This window comes from Suricata suricatta, chromosome 2 (genome assembly GCF_006229205.1).
Source record: "Suricata suricatta isolate VVHF042 chromosome 2, meerkat_22Aug2017_6uvM2_HiC, whole genome shotgun sequence".
NCBI classification, from domain to species: domain Eukaryota; kingdom Metazoa; phylum Chordata; class Mammalia; order Carnivora; family Herpestidae; genus Suricata; species Suricata suricatta.
Window position 1 is genome coordinate 109,338,100 of NC_043701.1, and position 20,636 is coordinate 109,358,735.

Here is a 20,636-nt window from a genome sequence, read left to right on the forward strand (position 1 = left end):
ACTGCAGTTGGGGAAGACAGACGAGCAGGTGCCTCAATAACCTGGCACGCACACCCAGGTAGTACTTGGTGCATGGAGAGCGGGCAGCGGTGCCGACAGAGCAGGACAGTGGTTACTATTTCATAAGGGAGGTGACAGCAGGCTTCTCTGCTGTGGTGACATGTGAGCAGAAACCTGAAGCCACGCGCCTGAGACAGCCAGCCATGCATAAAGACGACAATGACAAAATGAGCGGGGGAAGCAGCTTACCTTAACCTGCTAAATTATTTAATAACCTATGGGTTGATCTATACAGATCATCTTCCCTTCCAAATAAACACAACAACAACAGAACTGCAGCACACAGAGGGGTATAGACACACTCCAGGAAACTGGGGTGGCTCTTCTCGAGGATTTTTGTTTTGGTCCAGTGACTTTAGGTAACTGAAATCACTCAGTGATTCTAAAGCTACTCTGAGGGGTTTTTAAAAACTGTACATATATTACTCTGGTTTCTCTTCAGATCGTGTACATCTTTCACCTTGTACTAGAAACTATGTATAAATCCCTGGGGCACACATGAACATTACGACCTGGAAAAGTAGTAGTAATCTAACTAGTAGAATGGTTCACATATTTAAAGACTACACAAAACATAAAAACCACTAGTTATCCTAAAAACCTTAAGGGATGCTTCTATGTAAATTCTTGTAGGACATTTCTTCCATTTTTATAATATAAGCAGCTAATGTGAAAAAATTAGTTAATACGACTTATACTGATGAGGTAATTGAATACATCAATTTAATCATATCAGGTGATCCTTGCAATTGAGTAGCATTTTTTATTAAATACCTATAAGAGAACTATATATTCATATCATTTACTCTATAAGAAATATTCAGATATGATTTTTTAACCTGTTAACTAAAGCACTACTGAAAATGTTGTATTTTAATAAAAAAGACAGGTAAAAATAAGTTGGCAGGAAGTGACCATGAGTGTTGAACACTAAATGTAATTAGAACGATGACCCAAGAGCAAATGAGAGAACAAGTGGCAAGGTCAGCGCTGAACCTGGGGCAGCGGCTAGCTTCGATGAAACCTTTGGCGATTCTAAATCTCCTACCAGGAGTTATGATACCCAAAGAAACTGTTTTTCAGATCTCTTAAAAATGTCCTTGCTGTCGTCCATCACCTGATGAGTGGATCAAGAAGATGTGGTATATATACACAATGGAGTACTACATGGCAATGAGAAAGAATGAAATATGGCCATTTGTAGCAAAGTGGATGGACCTCGAGGGTGTCATGCTAAGTGAAATAAGTCAGGCGGAGAAGGACAGAAACCATGTTTGCACTTATAGGTCTAACAGGAAAACAGGAGAGACCTAATGGAGGACCAGGGGGAGGGGAAGAGGGAAGAGAGTTGGGGAGAGAGAGGGACGCAAAACTTCAGAGACTATTGAATGCTGAAAATGAACTGAGGGTTGAAGGGGAAGGGGGAGGGGGGAAAAGAGGTGGTGGTGACAGTGGAGGGCACTTGTGGGGAAGAACACTGGGTGTTGTATGGAAACCAATTTGACAATAAACTATTAAAAAAAAAGTCCTTGCTGAAACCATATAAGCCAATATGAGAACATTCCACTTCCTGGCTTTGTCTCCATTTCCTGTACTACCATAGCAGCGCACTGTGACTGATTCTACCACAGACTGGATAAACAGCACGCTTCTACTCCCAAAAACCTCTAGAAAGCAGCATCTCCGATCTATATGATCCCAAATTCTTTTCCATATAAAGGTAAAAAGTGAAGAGAGGCCAAATGAATGACTTAAGCCTACACAGCACAAAACTCTTGGGAATAGTCTCCTCAGAAAAAATTTTGAGTCACTCAATTACCTTCTACCTTAAGAGTCATTGCAGTTACTGGTGAACAGTGCCCTCTCTTTGTTCCATTCCACACGACTCTCGGCAAGAGGGCTGCGGGGAAGTCAAATTACAGTCCTCCCCAATACCGTAAGGAATCTTTATGTTGGTTTGTTGAGACCTCCAGAAAATTCCAGGGTGAACATGTTTATAAGTTCACAGACCTTAAACTAAGTGGCTTGAAACAGAGGTCTACAGGAGATGGTAGGTCATGATGGAAAAGACACAGGTGTGGGACTCAGTCAGATCTGGGACTGAACCCCATCTCAGTTACTGTGTGATCTGCGCAAGTCTGTCTTTTTGAGACTCCATTTCCTTGGATATGAAAGAATAGATACTTGTTAAAGTAAGTGAAGAGGGGGACCTGGGTGGCTCAGTCGGTTTAAGCACCTGACTTCAGCTCAGGTCATGGATCTCATGGTTTTGTGAGTTTGAACCCTATGCTGGGCTCTGTCTGTGCTGACAGCTCAGAGCCTGGAGCTGCTTCAGATTCTGTGTCTTCTCTCGCTCTTCCCCTCCTCCACTTGCACTGTCTCTGTCTCAAAAATAAATAAATATTTTAAAAGTTTTAAAATAAATTAAGTAACTGCAAAGATCAGAAATAATGCACTCAAAGCACTTAGCACAGGGCCTGGAATGTAAGCTCCCAATAAATGCCATTATGAACAATAAGACCCAGAGAGCAACATCCAGTGTATTCAAGTTCTGAGTATATTTCCATTGATTTCAAGTTCTCATAAAAGGATTAAAGCGAGCAGAATTTAATTACAATAGCTTATTTTATTACCATCAAGTTCACAAAAGTGATCCTGTGAATCATCATATCTTGCCCAGTCAATGAAGGCTTCTTTGCTTTGATTACTAGGGGAAGGAGGGAATAAGAAAGAAAAATGATTAAATCTGGATTTGAAAATGTTTACACTGCATATTGTAAAATTAAAAACAGATACCCTGATGTCACATCTTTAATTTAGATAGTGTCACAAATTCAATTAGTGGTTACATGAAGGAATGATAACCAGTTACATGAAAAACATAGATATCAACTCTTCCGAAAAGGTTTCTATTTATACTAAAGCTATTATCAGCCCTACTGCAATAATGACTTTAACTGAAAAATTAATTTACAAATATATATGAGATGTAGTTAAACACAAAATTTAAGCTAGCCTTTTTACCTAACTTAGAAATTGCGGGGTATTTTTCTAAAGCAAGAATTTAATTTACCTTCATAATTCTTTTATCTTAACTTGTTTCTGTATCGAAAGGACAAAAACACCAAAAGCTGTATTTCTAGGGCATTTCTTCCAATGTGATATTCACTAGGTAACACCAATATCACTTTTAATCATGGCATAGCATTCATTTTACATACTACCTCACACTGAACAAAATCTATGATCAAGATCTCTACTTGGAGGACTGATAAAGGAACAACCACAATCACTCAAACTTTGACCTACATTCACTTTAATTTTTAATCTACATTCAAACCTTCTCTCTCTTAAATGCATTCGGGCAACATCTATAAAAGAACTGTTACTACTCTTCTTTATTCACTTTTATTCACTACTCAATTGGTGGGGGGTGGGGGGTGGGGAGACAAGGTAAAAAAAAAAAATTATTTGCTTACGAAGGTTAAATCAGGTAGTTCCTAAATGTGTTACTGTCCTAGCCAAGAATTTATCTTGTATTTGAAAAACTGCTACATAACATAACCTCTCCCAGAAGTACATAAGGCTGGCTGTAACCACCTCAACTCTCTCAAATAAATGTTTCCAATTCAATTCAGTGTGGGATTTTTTTTTCTCCTACAGGAATACTGAATTACCTTAACAATAAAAGTTAATGGAAATACTTTAGTTGACTCAGCTAAAATACATGCCATAAAACAAGAATGCCTAAGTTATAGTTACAGCTTAAAATAACTATAGTTATGTTTAATTAGATACACCTTCCATTGAAAATAGTAAAGAACAAGGCCACTGTGACATAAATTCCTATTTTCTTGTTAACAATCTGACTGAGAGGAACTTTTTCTTTGAACATCCTTATTTGATGGCACTTTGCTGATGGTTTCCTCCTAAATCCTGCCTGAAAGCCACGGCAGCAGAAAAGACAGGCAACGCTAACCTAATGCCAAGAGAGCTGGCCCAGTTTGGTTTACAAATGAGCTAGAAGGAACCTTGTCAGGCTCTCTAAGTCAGTTTGAAGATGGATGCCAAGCTGCTTCCATAAGAATTTCTTGGGCATCACCCAGGGCTTCCTGTCAAGATGGTGCCGTGTGGTATAAAGCAGGAGCCTTCGAAGTGGGAAACGCAGGGCAGGAAAGAAGGGATGAAGGGCTTTCCAAAGGGCACGAGGGAACTTTTCAGGGTGGTGAGTAGGACCACTATCTTGATTATGCTGATGTGCATGAGTGTGCACTTATCAAAACATCAAACGGTATATCTGAATGTCAATTAAACTTCAATAAAGCCATTTAAAAAAATCACAAACTAATTGTTGGAGAAGTTGTGGAATGAGGAACTCTCGTATGCTACCAGTGGCAGTGTATTTTAGCAGTCATTCTGGGAAACCACTTGGCAGTATTACTTAATTCCACTGGTAGGTATATTCTACACAGAAATGCATACCAAAAGCTCCACCAAAGTCCACCAAAAAAAATTTTTTTTGAAATGGCTGCAGAGTGAAAAATTCCAGCAATCAACGGTAGTTGGACGAAAACATTTCGGTGCCGTCTTAACTATGGACTGCTGTACCAATGACAAGAGAATTAAATGCTACTAAGCTCAAGAACATGATTGACTCTCACACACATGATGTTTAATAAAATAAGCCAGATAAACATTCGTTATTATTTCATTTATATAAATAGGCAAAACCAATCTCTGCTAACGTAATTCAAAACCATGGCTGACTCTGGACAGTGGTAATGACTAGAAAAGTGCATGTGGCAATCTTCAGGGTATCAGGTGCATTGTTCTGGATGGTTGCTGTAGAGTTGGTTCACTTTTAAAATTAAACTGACCTTTATGCTTAAGATTTATATACTTTATGTGAGTCACAGTTGAATTTAGAAGTTTAAAAAATTAGTAACTTCTGTTCAACAAAATATCTATGAACAAAATTAAAAGACAAGCCATTATCTCAGATTATACTAAGAATGCCCATAAACTAATAATAACCTAAAAGTGCACACCTATCCCACCTTCACCCCGCTCCCCAGCGATGGTTATGAACAGGCACTTCACCTTAAAATCTTAGAATGACTTAAGGCTCAATCCCTCAATGACTTCTCTAGTTCTATTCTCTCATGGGTAATCTCATGCAGGTTTATGGTTTTTAAATACTATAAATTCACTGAATGACTCCCACATTTTCCCTTTCCCCTGAAACTGAGACTTGTATATCCAATTGCCTGCTTGCCATCTCCACTGGATGTCTCATAGGCAGCTCAAACTTAACAGGTCCAAGGTTGAACTAGGATTTTCCATCAAACCTGTTCATCCTGCAGGTACCCCCAGTTCAGTAAATGGGAACTCCAGTTTTCTCATTCCAAACCTTGTAGTTATTCACAGCTCCTATCTTTTGTCATACCCACATCAAATATCTCAGCAAACCCTGCCAGCTCTAGCTTCAAAATCCATCCAGAATCTTGTCACTTCTCACCATTCCCACTGCCATCACCCTAGTCTAAACTAAGCCAGCATCACGCCCTGTATATGGATTACCAGAATAATCCCGGAACAAGGCTTCCACAGTGGAACACCTGGCTCCCTCCACACATTCTCTCAACTCCTCCAATGACTTTTCATTCCACTTAGCCTCAAAGCAATGTTCGTAATCGTCTTCAAGGCTCTACAAGATCTTACCCCACCCTACCCCTGCCTCCATCCCTAGTATCTTGTGACTCTGCCTCTGACTACTTTGCCCTTGACCACTGCATTCCAGCCACACTGGCCTTTTTATGGTTCCTCAAATGATCTAGGCATGCTTCTGCCACAGGTTCTTTTTACTAACAATTACAAACGTGCCTGGAATACTCATGCCCCAAGCAGCCATATGAAGACTTAAACCTTCGTGGGCATTTTGCTCAAATGCCCAATTATCAGTGTGGCCTTCTCTCACCACCGCATTTGAAACAGTGCAACCCCCTCTCCACCCTGCTTTGCCACTCCCAGCTCTCTATCATTCTTCTAGGTTCTCTTTTTCTCCCAAGCACACATCGTCACTTTACTTCTGATATATTTTACTTATTTACTGAGTATTTCCAACTAGGATTAAGCTTCATGAGAAAAAGAACTTGTCATGTACACTGCTAGATGCCTAATATTCTAGAACAGTGCTTGATATATTGCAGGCATTCACTTACTGAAAGAAAAAAATAAATGTTCAATACACAGATAAAAAAATGCTCCGACTCACTAATACAAAATACAAACAAAAATGAGCTACTATTTTGCAGTCAAGTTTTTGGCAAGGGTGTGAAGAACAAAACAAGTTCTCAACACCAGAGGCAGTACCTACCCACTGAGTACTCCAGAAACCCATCAGACAACACAAATAGTTGCACACGGGCAGTACAAAGATTCACCAATTTCAATTTCCTAGTGTACACCAAAAATAATTTATCAAGGATGCTCAAGGTGCTCTAACTTACAGAAGTAAAAAATCTGAACAATTCAAATGTCTATCAATAAAGGAACAGATAAGTAAAATATAGCATATTCATAAGATAAAAACCACTCATCAGTTAAAAAGAGACAGATCTCCATGTTTTAACATAGATATAGACAAGCAAAATGTACAGTATAAAAATAAAGTTGAAGTACGTTAAGTACAGTATTATTTTAATAAGGGAAAAGGAAAATCATATATAAAGATTATATATAATAGAAAGAACAGTATAGGTGGATATACAGCAAATTCATGATGGTAGCTACATTTAAGGAAAAAGAAAAGAAAACAGATTGGGGAATAGGCTGGAGGGGATTTCAAATTTATCACTGATATTTCCCTTTTCTTAAAAACATGGTAGAAAAAGTTAACATCTATTCATCTGGAGTGAAGGATATGGGAGTATCTACTGAATTATAGTCTTTAGTTTTCTATAATGAAACTGCTCCTCAATGTATCATAAAACTGCTAACTTTATTAAGTCTTTAACAATTATAGTACAGAGATGCCAACCTCAATCAACAGGGAAATTCAAAAGAATTTCACGGATATTCCATTCCCCGGACCCAACTGTAGATACATTCAGTCATTTCGTAGTGCATAATTTGAGACCACTCACAATTACATTGGCCTTCACAAGCAGGTTTTTATAAGGAAAAGTCAATAGGAAAAAAACATCTATGAAACTTAACAGTTATGGTAATCATAACTTTTCCCATTCAAAATGTAACATACAGATTGACTTACTATTTATAAACGACTTAGAGGTTCAGGTTCCTTTTCCTATAATAACCAGGAAAAATGGACCCATAAGCCCTGCTAGTTTAGCAATCTTCTAAATTTTTACTTTTTGATGAAGTCACTATTGATGATACATTCCAGCATTTAAGAACAAATCAGCTAAAAGAAAGAAGCAAAGCAATCATGGAATTTAAGATAAAAATAACTTCTTCCTTTTAAGAATTACTTGAAGCTTTAGTGTTTTATCAAAATCACAAGAAAAACAGATTTTTTTATATAAATATACTAAATAAGAATTTTTTTTAGTACTACTAAAATAAACTTGCCTTAATGTGCTGTTAATTGCTCCCAGTTTATTAGCTTGCTCACAATCTTCTAATTCTTTGGTATTGTTTGCCACTTTTGAGTACTGAAAGGAAGTTCATGGTAAGTTTAGTAATAATTTCAAGTATCGCTGGCAATCTGTCAGTGATGACACAGATAACATCCTATTATCAAAATCTCTCACATATGTAGGAAACACAAATCAAAAAGAGCCACAAATTTCCACCAATAAGACATTAAAAACAATTAGTATTGGTATGTTGGTGATTATATAAACTGAGAAAACCCTCTTGAAAAATTAATTTGAAAATATTTACCTAGAACTGGAAAAATGCATAAAACCTTGAACCAACAGTCTTAAAATTAAAACTATATCCAGAGCAACATTTAAAAACAAAACCAAAAACGAGGTACAACCACTTTAAAAAGATACTAGGTACTATCTGATCATGTTGATACCAGCATAACGGATGCCCCAGCAACCCTGCTTCTAAATACAGATCTAGGAAAACTCTTACATGTGTACACAATGAGACAAAGGACAAAAATGCTAGCGCATCACTGTAATGGCAAAAACTCAACACAAGTGAAATGTCCATCAGCAGAGGAAGAGCTAATCAATGACATAATCATACAACTGAATACTACACAACTATTAAAATTAACAAAGCTACTTCAGAAACAAAACCTTAAAGGCAAAATGCAGAGTAAAGGTAACTGAAAAAATATTTTTAATCTGAATAAAAATGTATAACCTTAATGTTTAAACTGCATATTAAAAGATCTGTTATGTCACTTGTGGCTCTACATGCATTAGAAATAGAAAAGTTGAGAAGAGTCGCAGGAGGACACACGTCAATTCCAGAAAAGTGGCTATGTGGCTATCTCTGGGGAGGGAGGAAATAGAATGGGATTGGGAAGGAGTCCAAGAGGGATTTCAAATGTCTCTAACACCGTTTATTTAGTTTAGATATGAAACAAAAATAAATAAGAGTGAACACAAATAAAAGACTGCACAAGGGAGAAAACACAAAAAGAAAATGGAGAGAGGGAGCAGAGAGAGAGAGAGGGTTACCTAAAAACACTCACAGCTAGGTAATTTTGGGCAGGCTTCTAAAAGGAAAAGGGTAATCTTTAATAAAGGAATATTGTAATGCCATTTAAAAGTACTATGCCCCTGGGGCACCGGGGTGGCTCAGTTGGTTAAGCTTCTGACTTCAGCCCAAGTCATGATCTCACGGTTTGTGGGTTCAGGCCCCACATCAGGCTCTGTGCTGACAGCTCAGAGCCTGGAGCCTGCTTCAGATTCTGTGTCTCCCTCTCTCAATCTGTCCTTCCACACATCTCCCCACCCCCTCAAAAATAAACATTAAAAAAATTTTTTGAAATAAAAATAAAAGAAATAAAAGTACTATGCTCCTAATACTGTGATAGCTGTTTACTCCACACAATACAGTCCTGACCATGACAGGTTAACTAGTTGAAACAGAAAACTAAAAATACACACATGATAAAACACCTGTTGAACAGGCCATGTGACACTGTAGTTACATTACACTACTGTAGTTCTTCTAGAGGTTCCAAAAACATAATCGAAATAGCTCCAAAAAAAGGAATATAATTTGACTGTAAAAAATATATGAGCCCTCTGCTTTGTTGAAAGAATTAGAAATTTGGGATTCTGGGTCAAAATGTGTCCATTCCCAACTAACCACAGTACAGTTCTCCTGCATAACCACTGCCCAGCGGGAAATGGTAAATTTCAAAACGTAAAGCAGAAACACTCAAGGAAAAGGGACTCACCTTGTTAGAACTCCCAGCTTTGATTCCGACTGGAATTTTACTCTGAAAAGAACAGCAGCAGCAATTTAAAAAGTGACCATTGCCCTTTTTGAGATTTCTTCACAAATTACTAATGACATTGCCCAAATAAAGGCTATTTTATTCCATGATGAGAAAATATACATTCATTCAAAATCTGTTTTCATATTTCCTCTTTAAGATAAACAGTGAAGAGTTATACCAATTTACAAACTTGTAAATCATAGTATAGCAAACCACATGACATACACAAGACTGTCAAAATCAGCTGTAATTTAAACTCTCAATGAAACATTTAATAGTTTACATAATTTTTAAGTTTAAAAAAACCTGAGAAAATCACTTTTCCATAAACTTTCTTACAACAGAAATAGAAGCCTTAAAATTTTTCAAGTTATTTGAAATATTTTATGCTTAGTCTCAAGTTCTGCTCTAAATTAACATTTATAGTGAAGGCAGTTTGGGATTAATACCAAGAGTCAGTTCTTTGGTCCACAGGATTAACCTAGGGTTTATCCATCTAGGTAATCAGAGTTTACTAACAGAAGATCTGCATGTAGATTCAACCTGACTTGCTTTCCTACAGAGCCAATAAAATTAGTTTTAGGCTTTAATAAATAAAGCTAGACATCATTACAGCTGGCGTATCAAACACAATTTTAAACAAAAACCATACTGGAAACAGAAAATCACAGGTTGATACTTGGATCAATTCAGGGGATTGATTTCCAACACCTCAATCTACTGTAGAGAAAATTACCTTTATTAAATTTTTTCATGGATCATGAGAAATTTTAACACAGGTAAACTTCACCAAATATTCAGAATAAATATCTTCCTGTCAGGTGGAAAATGTATATAATAATAATGATGATAAGAGATATTTCCCTAATCGATAAAAAGATTTATCATTTCAGTGCTTCCTAGGACATCTAACAAGGCGAAAGAGGAAAGATTATAAAACTCAAGTCAAATCTAGCAGTCACAGACCCTGAATTTAAAATATGAAATAAATATTTACCAAAGTGACTGCTGGCTACCGTGTGTCCTCTAACTAGTGTAGTACAATGTGCTAAAATCATAATCCTTTTAGCACCTTTTTTTTTTAACTTTTTTTTTTAATGTTTTTTATTTATTTTGATACAAAGAGAGACAGAGCATGAGAGAGGAAGGGGCAGAGAGAGAGAAGGAAACACAGAACCGGAAGCAGGCTCCAGGCTCTGAGCTAGCTGTCAGCACAGAGCCTGATGCGGGGCTCGAACCCACAAATGTGAGATCTGACCTGAGCCAAAGTCAGAGGCTTAACCGACTGAGCCACCCAGGCACCCCCTTTTAGCACCTTTTTAAGAGGTTTGATGCTAAATGCAGTAACTTGAGTTAAGCAAATCTTAATAACAAAGCTTTTAGAAATACTGGAGTAGGTATCATTATCCATGATGACTGTCATGGATAATATGGAACAATCACAAAAGAGAATTATTAAAACTAATGACAAATGTAAAACTAATAACTAAAATCAAGCACGAAATAAATCTGGCTGGGATTGAGGCTGGGAAGAGGGTGGAGTAGGAGGACCCGGGGCTCGCCTCGTCCCATGGGTGCAACTAGATAACACTCACATGGGCACAAATAACCCAGAAAACAACCCAAAGGCAGCACGACTAAGGAAGAGAAGAGGCCACGTCTCACCCTTCTCAGAGCCTGGCGGGGGTGGGGAGGCAGGAGAAGGGGGGGCGGTGCGCCGGAGAAGGGTAAGAAACAGATGATCACACCAGGGAGCCTGCACAGGAAGACAATAACGCAGGGCTTTGAAAGCTGGGGGTCCAAATTTCAGGACTTTTTACAACCAGCAGCACTTGAAACCTGGAATTTTAAGAATCAGCAGCTGAGCTCTGGTAGAGCCTGAAGGGTATTAGGAAATAGAGTTCCTGCCCTTAAAAAGATAGCATGAGAAATGGCCCAGGTAGATACAGACTAGAAGCAGCCTTTTGAAAAATGCCTAGGGCACATGGGACTGAGATTTATTTACTAATCTCAGAGCAAGTCCAGAGAAGCAGGGATCACAGGGACACCCTTCCAGGAACAAAGGAGGAGGCAGGTGTTATTTCCCTCCTTCCCTACCCCCCCATCCCTTCTCCCTGCCCCCCAACCCCACTCCCTGCCCCCAGCATAAACACACAGGCACCTGCAGAACGGGGCTGCACAGCACTCCCTACCTAATTTGCTTACACCAAGCCCCACCCATCCACGCTTGGACTCATCTGCCCTTTTCAACATAGTTTCCTCAGTCCTGGCTACGGATCACCTCCCCTGGAAGACCAACATAAACATCACATCAGCAACACAGCTTCTCCTGACCCACACATTTTTGCAGGATCTAGGTCCAGAAGCTGTGGGCTCTGCAGAAGTTCAAGGCTGATCTTGTTACAAACTGGTGCCCCAACCACACACCCTGCATTCCCCAAGTGCAGGCAACAGGTTTAATTTCACAAACAGACCAGTGCACACCTTGTGAAAACGTGCCGCACCGGTGGGAGACCAAACACGGCCCACAACAGGCTAAGAGAGCCTCTGCAGACAACTGGACTAAAGGACAAAGCAGCCAGGGCACAACAGCAGAGCACTGACAACACATCCCTAAAGCGGAAGGTCCTGGAGGACAGAGGACACTGCACTGCAGGGCACTACAGGACCTCTTCTTCACAAAGCCATTACCCTCCAGAGGAGGAGACGTAGCAGACTTTGCCGACAGACAGAAGCAGATCCAGAGAATTAGACAAAATGAGGAGACAGAGGAACGTGTCCCAAATGAAAGAACAGGACAAAACCACAGCAAGAGACCAAAGAGAAATGGATAGAATATGACTGATAGAGAATTTAAAGTAATAATAAGCATAAACATACTCACTGGACTTAAGAGTAGAAAACATCAGTGAGACCCTTAACACAGAGATAAAAAAGAATGAATCAGAGATGAAGAACACAATAAATGAAATTGAAAACACACTAAATGGAATAAATAGTAGGCTAGATGAAACAGATAATGAATTAGTGACCCAGACACCACATTATGGAAAGTAATCAAGCTCAGCAGGTGAGAGAGAAAAAATTATACAGAATGAGAATAAATTTAGGGAACTTAGTTACTCCATCAAGCATAACAGCATTCACACTACAGGGATCCCATAAGAAGTATAAAAAGAGGGCAAATATTTTATTTGAAGAATAGCTAACAACTTCCTGAATCTGGGAAGGAAACAGATATCAAGATACAGGAGGCATAGAGATCCCCCAACAAAATCAACCCAAGAATGTCCACACCGAGACACATAGTAATTAAAGTGACAGAAAGTAGTGAAAAAGAAAAAAATTTTAAATCACAAAGTGAAAAGAAGACAAGTTACACACAAGACAAAACCCTATAAAGATATCTGCTGATTTTGTGGCATAAAATTTGCAGGCCAGAAGGGAATAGCATGATATATTCAAAGTGCTGAAAAGAAAAAAATGTATAGCCAAGAACACTCTATCCAGCAAGGCTATCATTCAGTTTACAAGAAAATATAAAGAGTTTCTCAAACAGAAACTAAAGGAGTTTATGACCATTACACGAGCTATACAAGAAATGCTGAAGGGAACTCTTTCAAGGAAGACTACATGTAGGACTATATAAAGTAGGAAACACAAAAGCAGTAAAAACAAATCAATAAATACCAGTCAAGAGATTCACAAAAGGATATAAAATATGACACCACATACCTAAAATGTCAGGCAGAAAGGAATAAAGACTAGGTTCAAACTTAAGCAACCATCAACTTAAGACAGACTGCCATACAGAGATGCATAAATCTAACGGTAACCACAAATCAAAAACCAGCAATAGATATGCAAAGAATAAAGACAAAGGAATCCAAGTAGATCAACTAAAGAAAGTCAAAACACTATGAAAGCAAGAGAAGCAGCAGAGAAAAACTACAAAAACAATCACAAAGGAAGTAACAACTTCATAATAAATATATTTTTATCAATAACTACTTTGAATGTGAATGGACTAGATGCTCTAATCCAAATGACAGAGTGGGGGGAAAAAAAAAGACCCCATCTAATATGCTACTTACAAGAGACTCATTTCAGACCCAAAAACACCTGCAGATTGAAAGTGAGGGGGATGAAGAAACAGTTATCATGCAAATGGATGTCAAAGAAAGCCAGAGTAGCAATACTTTTATTGGACAAAATAGATTTTATAACAAGACTATAACAAGGGACAAAGAACACTATATAATAATGAAGGGGAGAATCCAACAAGATGTTAACAACTGTAAATATTTATGCACCCAACATGGAAGCACCCAAATACACAAAACAGTTAATAACCATAAAAAAACTAATCAGTAGAAATACAGTGACAATAGGGGACTACTATAACACCCCATTTACATCAATAGATAGATCATCCTAACAGAAAATCAACTAGGAAAGCGTGTCTCTGAATGACACACTGGATCAGATAGATTTACCAGATATTTTCAGAACATTCCACCCTAAAACAGCAGATACATATTCTTGCCAAGTACACAAACATCTTCCAGAATAGATCATTTATTAGGCCATAAAACAAGCCTCAACAAATTCAAGAAGATCAAGTCATATCATGCATCTTTTCTGGTCACAATGCTATGAAACTAGAAGTCAACCAGAAGAAAAAATTTGGAAAGAGCATAAATACATGAAGGTCAAATGAAATGCTACCAAACAATGAATGGGTCAACCAAGAAATCAAAGAAGAAATCAAAAATTACATGGACACAAATGAAAATAAAAACTTAAAAGTCCAAAATCTTTGGGGTGCAGCAAAAGCAGTTCTAAGAGGGATGTTTAGGGCAATACAGGCCTACTCCAAGAAGCAAGAAAAATCTCCTTACACACAAACAAAATAGAAAAAGAATAACAAAGCCAGCAAAAGGAAGGAAATAATAAAAATTAGAGCACAAATGATACAGAAAATGAAAATAAAAGAGAACAGATCTATGAAACCAGTTCTTTGTAAAGATCAACAAAATTGATAATCCTCTAGCCAGTCCTGATACAGAGAGGTGAGAGAAAGGGAGAGAGGACCCAAACAAAATCACAAGAGAACAAGTAACAACTGACACCACAGAAATACAAGCAATTGTAGAAGAATATTATGAAAAATTATATGCCCACAAATTGGACAACCTAGAAGAAATGGATAAATTCCTAGAAACATATAGCAGACCAAAACTGAAGCAGGAATAGAAAAATCTGAACAGACTAATTACCAACAAGGAAATTGAATCAGTGATCAAAAAACTCCCAACAAACAAAAGTCCAGGACCAGACAGCTTTACAGCCAAATTCTACCAAACATTCCAAGAAGAGTTAATACCTATTCTTCTCAAACTACTCCAAAAAAAAAATAGAAGAGGAAGGAAAATATCCAAATTCATTCTATGAAGTCAGCATTACACTGTACCAAAACCGGATAAAGACACCACTAAAAAAGACAACTAGAGGCCAGTATCTCTGATGAACTTGGAAGCAAAAATCCTCAACAAAATACTAGCAAACCAAATCCAACAACCCATTAAAAAAATCATTTACAACAATCAAGTGGGATTTATTCCTGGGATGCAAGAGTGGCTCAATATTTGCAAGTCAATCAATGTAATGCACCACATCAATGAGACAAAGGAAAATAAGCATACAGATAATTTCAATAGATGCACAAAAAGCATTCAACAAAGTACAACATCAGTTCATAACTAACCCTCAACAAAGTGGGTTTAGAGGAACATACCTCAACACAATAAAGGCCTGATATGGAAAACCCACAGCTAAATTATACTCAATGGGGAAAAACCGGAAAGTTTTTTCCCTAAAGTCAGAAACAGGACAAGGATATCTATTCATTCAGACAACAAAAAGGAATAAAAGATATCCAAATTGGTAAGGAAGAAGTCAAACTTTTGCTATCAGCAGATAACCTGGCACTATATACAGAAAACTCTAAAGACTCCACCAAAAATCAACTAGACCTGAAAAATGGATTAAGTAAAGTTTCAGGACATAAAATCAATGTACAAAAATCTGTTGCATTTGTGTACACTAATAAAGAAACAACAAAAAGAAAAACTGTGAAAACAATACCATTTACAATTGCACCAAAAATAATAGCTAGGAATAAACTTAGGCAAAGAGGTGAAAGACCCATATTCTGAAAACTATAAAACAGTGATGAAAGAAACTGAAGATGACACAAAGAAATGGAAAGACATTCCAAATTCATGGATTGGAAGAACAAATACTGTTATAATGTCTATATACCCAAAGCAATCTACATGTTTAATGCAATTCCTATCAAAATACTAATAGCATTTTTCATGGAACTAGAAAAAATAATCCTAAAATTTGCATGGAACCACAAAAGACCCTCAATAGCCAAGCAATCTTGAAAAAGAAAATAAAAACTTGGAGCTATTCCAGATTTCAAGTTACATTACAAATCTATAGTAATCAAAACAATATGGTACAAAAATAGACACATATACCAACAGAACAGAAAGCACAGAAATAAACCCATGATGTTATTGTCAATTAATCTTTGACAAAGGAGTGGAGGAGATGCAGTGGGGAAAAGAGACTATCTCTTCACTAAATGGTACTGGGAAAACTCCACAGCTACATGCAAGAGAAGGAAACTGGGCCACTTTCTTAACACTGCACACAAAAACTCAAAAATGGATTAAGGACCTAAGTGTGAGACCTGAAACCATAAAAATCCTAGAAGAGCACAGGGAGTAATTTTCTGGTATTGGCCATAACAGTATCTTTCTAGATATGTCTCCTGAGGCAAGCGAAACAAAAGCAAAAATAAGCTATTAGGGGCTACATCAAAATAAAAAGCTTCGGCACAGCAAAGGAAACAACCAACAAAAACTAAAGTACAAACTACTGATTGGGAGAAGACATTTCCAAGTGACATATCTGATAAAGGGTTACCATCCAAATTATATAAAGAACTTCTACAACCCAACACCAAAAAAACCCAAATAATCCAAACAGACATTTCTCCAAAGAAGACATCTAGATAGCCAACAAACAAATCAAAAGATGCTCAACATCACTCATCACCAGGGAAATGCAAGTCAAAATTACAATGAGCTATCATCTCACACCTGTTAGACTAGTTAAACACAAAACCTCAAGAAACAACAGGTGGTGGTGAGGATGTGGAAAAAAATGACCCCTGTGCACTACTGGGAATGCAAACTGGTGCAGCCACTGTGGAAGACAGTAAATCAAAAATAGAACTACCCTACAATCCAGCAATTGCACCAGTAGGTATTATGCAAAGAATATAAAAACACTAATTTGAAGGGATATAGGCACGCCTATGTTATTCCAGCATTAGTTACAATAACCAAACTATGGAAGCAGCCCAAGTATCCATCGGTAGATGACTAGATAAAGATGTGGTGTATACATACAATGGAATATTTTTCAGCCATTAAAAAAAGAATGAAATCTTGCCATTTGCAACAACATGGATGGATCTAGAGAGTATGATGCTAAGGGAGATAAGCCAGTCAGAGAAAGACAATTACCATATGATTTCACTCATACGTGGAATTTAAGAAAGCAAAACAAAAGAAATAAAAAGAGGGAGACAAACCAAAAAACAAACTCTTAACTACAGAAAACAAACTGATGGTTACCAGAAAGAGGGGCAGGGGCTGAAGTAGATGCAGGGGATTAAGAGTACAATCTTGATGAGCACTGAGTAATATATGAAGCTGCTGAATCACTATTTTGTACACCTGAAATGAACGTAACACTATATTTTAACAGTTTTTTAGGTATATAGCACATTATTAAGTCAGCTGCAAGGTCTATACATTAGACATCAGTATTATAATTAATGTTCATTTCCTAATTTTGTTAATTATGTCGTGGGTGAGAAAGAGAATAGTCTTGTTTTTAAGGAAATACACACTCAAGTATTTAGGGGCAAAGGATCACCATGTTGGCAAATTATGCCCAAATGGTTCAGAAAATACTAACATGTGTAGAGAGAATAACAAAACAAACATGATAAACATTTAGGGAATCTGAATAAGAAGTATATGAGGACTGCTAGTATTATTCTCATAATTCTTCTGTAGGTCTGAAATTATTTCAAACTAAAAAGTTAAAAAAATATTTTATTCTTAAAGGAAAATGAGAATTTTTTAAATCGTACCTTTAGGAAGGAGATTGCTTCAGATTGTTATCCTTAAAAATAGTGGGGAAAAAAAACTAACTAGACTAACTGATTAGGTAAGAAAAACAAAAAGTGAAATGAAAACATAGCTCATAACTAATTAATGTTTAAGAAGAATTAATTGTGTTAGGTGTCAAAAAATAAAGTATAAAATAGAAGTATAGCTTTTTTTTTTTAATGTAACAAGACCAAGTACAAACCTCATACCAAATCTGAGATTCTGCCACTTTACCCATGGTAATTCCTACTCTAAATGTGAAATTGAAGGTCCAGTAGCATTACTTTTCTTTTTATTTGAGAGAGAGAGAGAGAGAGACAGAGAGAGGGAGAGAGAGAGAATCTTAAGCAGGCTCCACGCTCAGCACAGAGCCCAACACAGGGCTGAATCCCATGACCCTGGGATCATGACTTGAACTGAAATCAAGAGTCGGGTGTTTGGCCGACTGAGCCACCCAGGCGCCCCTGGTAGCATTACCTTTTTTATGAAACAAGATGCACATCTGATAAAGCATGAAATAAGATTTAGTCATTGTAGATCCAATCCTAGAACAGGCCCCTGATTTTCCATCTGTTTTAGAATCATACTATACTTCCACATCCAATCATCAGTACCACTGGATACAAGGGCCTTCAAACCCATTTTGGTAAGGAGTATAAAATCTTTAATAATCTCACTAAAAAAGAGCTAGGGGCACCTGGGTGGTTCAGTCAATTAAGCATCCAACTCTCGATTTCAGCTCGGGTCATGAGGCTAGGCCATGGGATGGAGGCCCACGTCGGGCTCTGTGCTTGAGTGTGGAGCGTGCTTAGGATTCTCTCTCTTCCTCTCCCCCTCCCCTGTTCACCCTCTCTCTCAAAATAAATAAATAAATAAAAACATTTAAAAAGGAGAGGCCTGACAGTTTATGAATTTGATGACAAGTCTAAATCCATCAATAAAATATAAAGCTCATGCTTGTCCAAAAGCCCAAGAAGAAGCAATGTTTTCCCTAGTGATGTTTTTTTTTAATTTATTTTACCTCTGGACAGGGCTCCACATGACAGTCTTTTATTGAACAATGGCCGTCTTCTGCCCAGAAAGGACATGGTCGCTTCAGATTAACCTTGAGAGAAAGATTGGATTAACATTAGGAAACGTGTGGCACAGTTCACAAGCTCTCTAAGCATCACTGTGTGGAAAGAAGAAAAAGCTTCCTATCCCATGTCATCTACAGAGTTCAAAGTCTTAATGACTGCAGGTTTTCAGGCACCCAGATGTAATATTAATTTAAAAAATAACTGTTATTAGTCCTCTGACACTTCCCAAAAGGAATCAAGTCCAAGTACACTGATCATCTGCAGACCTTAGGAAGCATTTTACGACCATGGTCACATCTGTCATGCCATGCTGTTACCTTACACACGAGGGTTCACTCATGTACCCGGCCACTTAAATGTGCGCCGAGCAGCCGAGCACCCACTATCTGTCTGGCACCGTGGAGGTCCTAGAGCAAGAAGACACACAAAAAGCACTTTTCCCTTGGAACGGATAGTCTACTGGAGGGAACTCCATGTTTAATCACAAACAAAAATCCAGAGTTTCATGGTGGAAAATAATGGGGCTGGTCGACGGCAGCCTCTGAGGTCACACGGTAGGATGGATCACAGTTGGAGGAATGGTGCATGTGGAGAAGGTGAGAGCTTCACCAGTTGTGGGAACACACACACACACAGTTTAATCACTTTTAGTGGGAGGAGGAGGGCAGACATAGGAAAGGGACAGACCATTTTGACCATGTTGTTGAAAATTCTGAATTTTCTTATTTTGGGCTTAACAGAAGAGTGATTCAACAGGACCACCAGATGGATTGCTCGAGCCAAAAATCAAAGTTTTATTCTTGTTTCTTCCCTCCTCTATCTCCGCACATGATTCATTATCCACTTCCCACCACCTCCACCACTTTTTAAGTTTATTTATTTTGAGAGAGAGAGGGAGCCAGAACCCCAGGACTGCCCCATGCTTCCTGCTTCTACTGCAGAGCAGCCAGGGGGTCTCTCTGAAACATGATTCAGACAGTAGCGATCCCTGCTCAAAACCTTCCTGTGGCTCCCCGGCAGGAAGAATTCCCAAGGATTCCCAGCTCAGCAGCAAGTGCCACTAGGCCCTCCGTCACCTGGTCTCCAGCCCACCTCCAGCCACACTGGCCCTCCTGCCTGGAATGTACCCAGCTCCTCATCTCCAGGCCTTTCCAGGAGCTTCTCTTTGCCGGGACTGTTGCTCCTCCAGTTCTCACAGCCCGCTCCCTTTACCTTGGCCAGGGTTCTCTCAGATGCTACCTTGGCAGAGACCGTCCCTGACCAGACTCTCCAAGGTAGCACTCAATATGCACCCCACACCCTTTTTCACATTCTTTTATAACACTCACCACTATCTATTCCTGATGTGCTTACTGTCTGAATCTCCCACTGTAAGGATTGAGAAGTTGCCTTATTCATTATTTTATCCCCAATGCCTCGGATATTTAATAGACACCTCAATAAGTAGGCATCAAATGAAGTTAGTAACACCCATGTCACAGAGGAAGATGCAAAAACACGTGGAAACTGGCAACACAAGGAGAGCGCAGGCAGCTCTGAGTTTGGCCTCAGGGGAGGCCCCTTCCAGTTACATGGACAATGGGGAGGCCTCGCATGCAGGTTTCCCAGAGAAGGGGATTCCCAGGCAGAGGGACCAGGATGTCTGAAGACAAACTTGTTTGGGAACTGCAGGTGGCCTGAACTCCTGGCGTGTATGCCCAACACCTCCCTGGCCTGGCCATGGGACATTCTTCTTGCCATCACAGGAGACTGCAACCCCACTGCTCTAGATTCTCAGGCCATAATCCTGGCATCACCCTTGAC

At 38.5% G+C, this 20,636-nt stretch overlaps 1 protein-coding gene across 1 annotated transcript in view; it reads right to left on the bottom strand.

The window, feature by feature from the left end:
- Positions 1-20,636, bottom strand: part of ERO1B (endoplasmic reticulum oxidoreductase 1 beta) — a 55,000-nt gene that overhangs the window by 21,891 nt on the left and 12,473 nt on the right. The window contains exons 3-6 of the mRNA XM_029931638.1: positions 18,776-18,859; positions 9,455-9,496; positions 7,654-7,736; positions 2,694-2,767 (exon numbers count right to left, since the gene is read on the bottom strand). Of these exons, the coding sequence (XP_029787498.1) occupies positions 2,694-2,767; positions 7,654-7,736; positions 9,455-9,496; positions 18,776-18,859 (283 nt within the window). The remainder of the gene's footprint in view (positions 1-2,693; positions 2,768-7,653; positions 7,737-9,454; positions 9,497-18,775; positions 18,860-20,636) is intronic.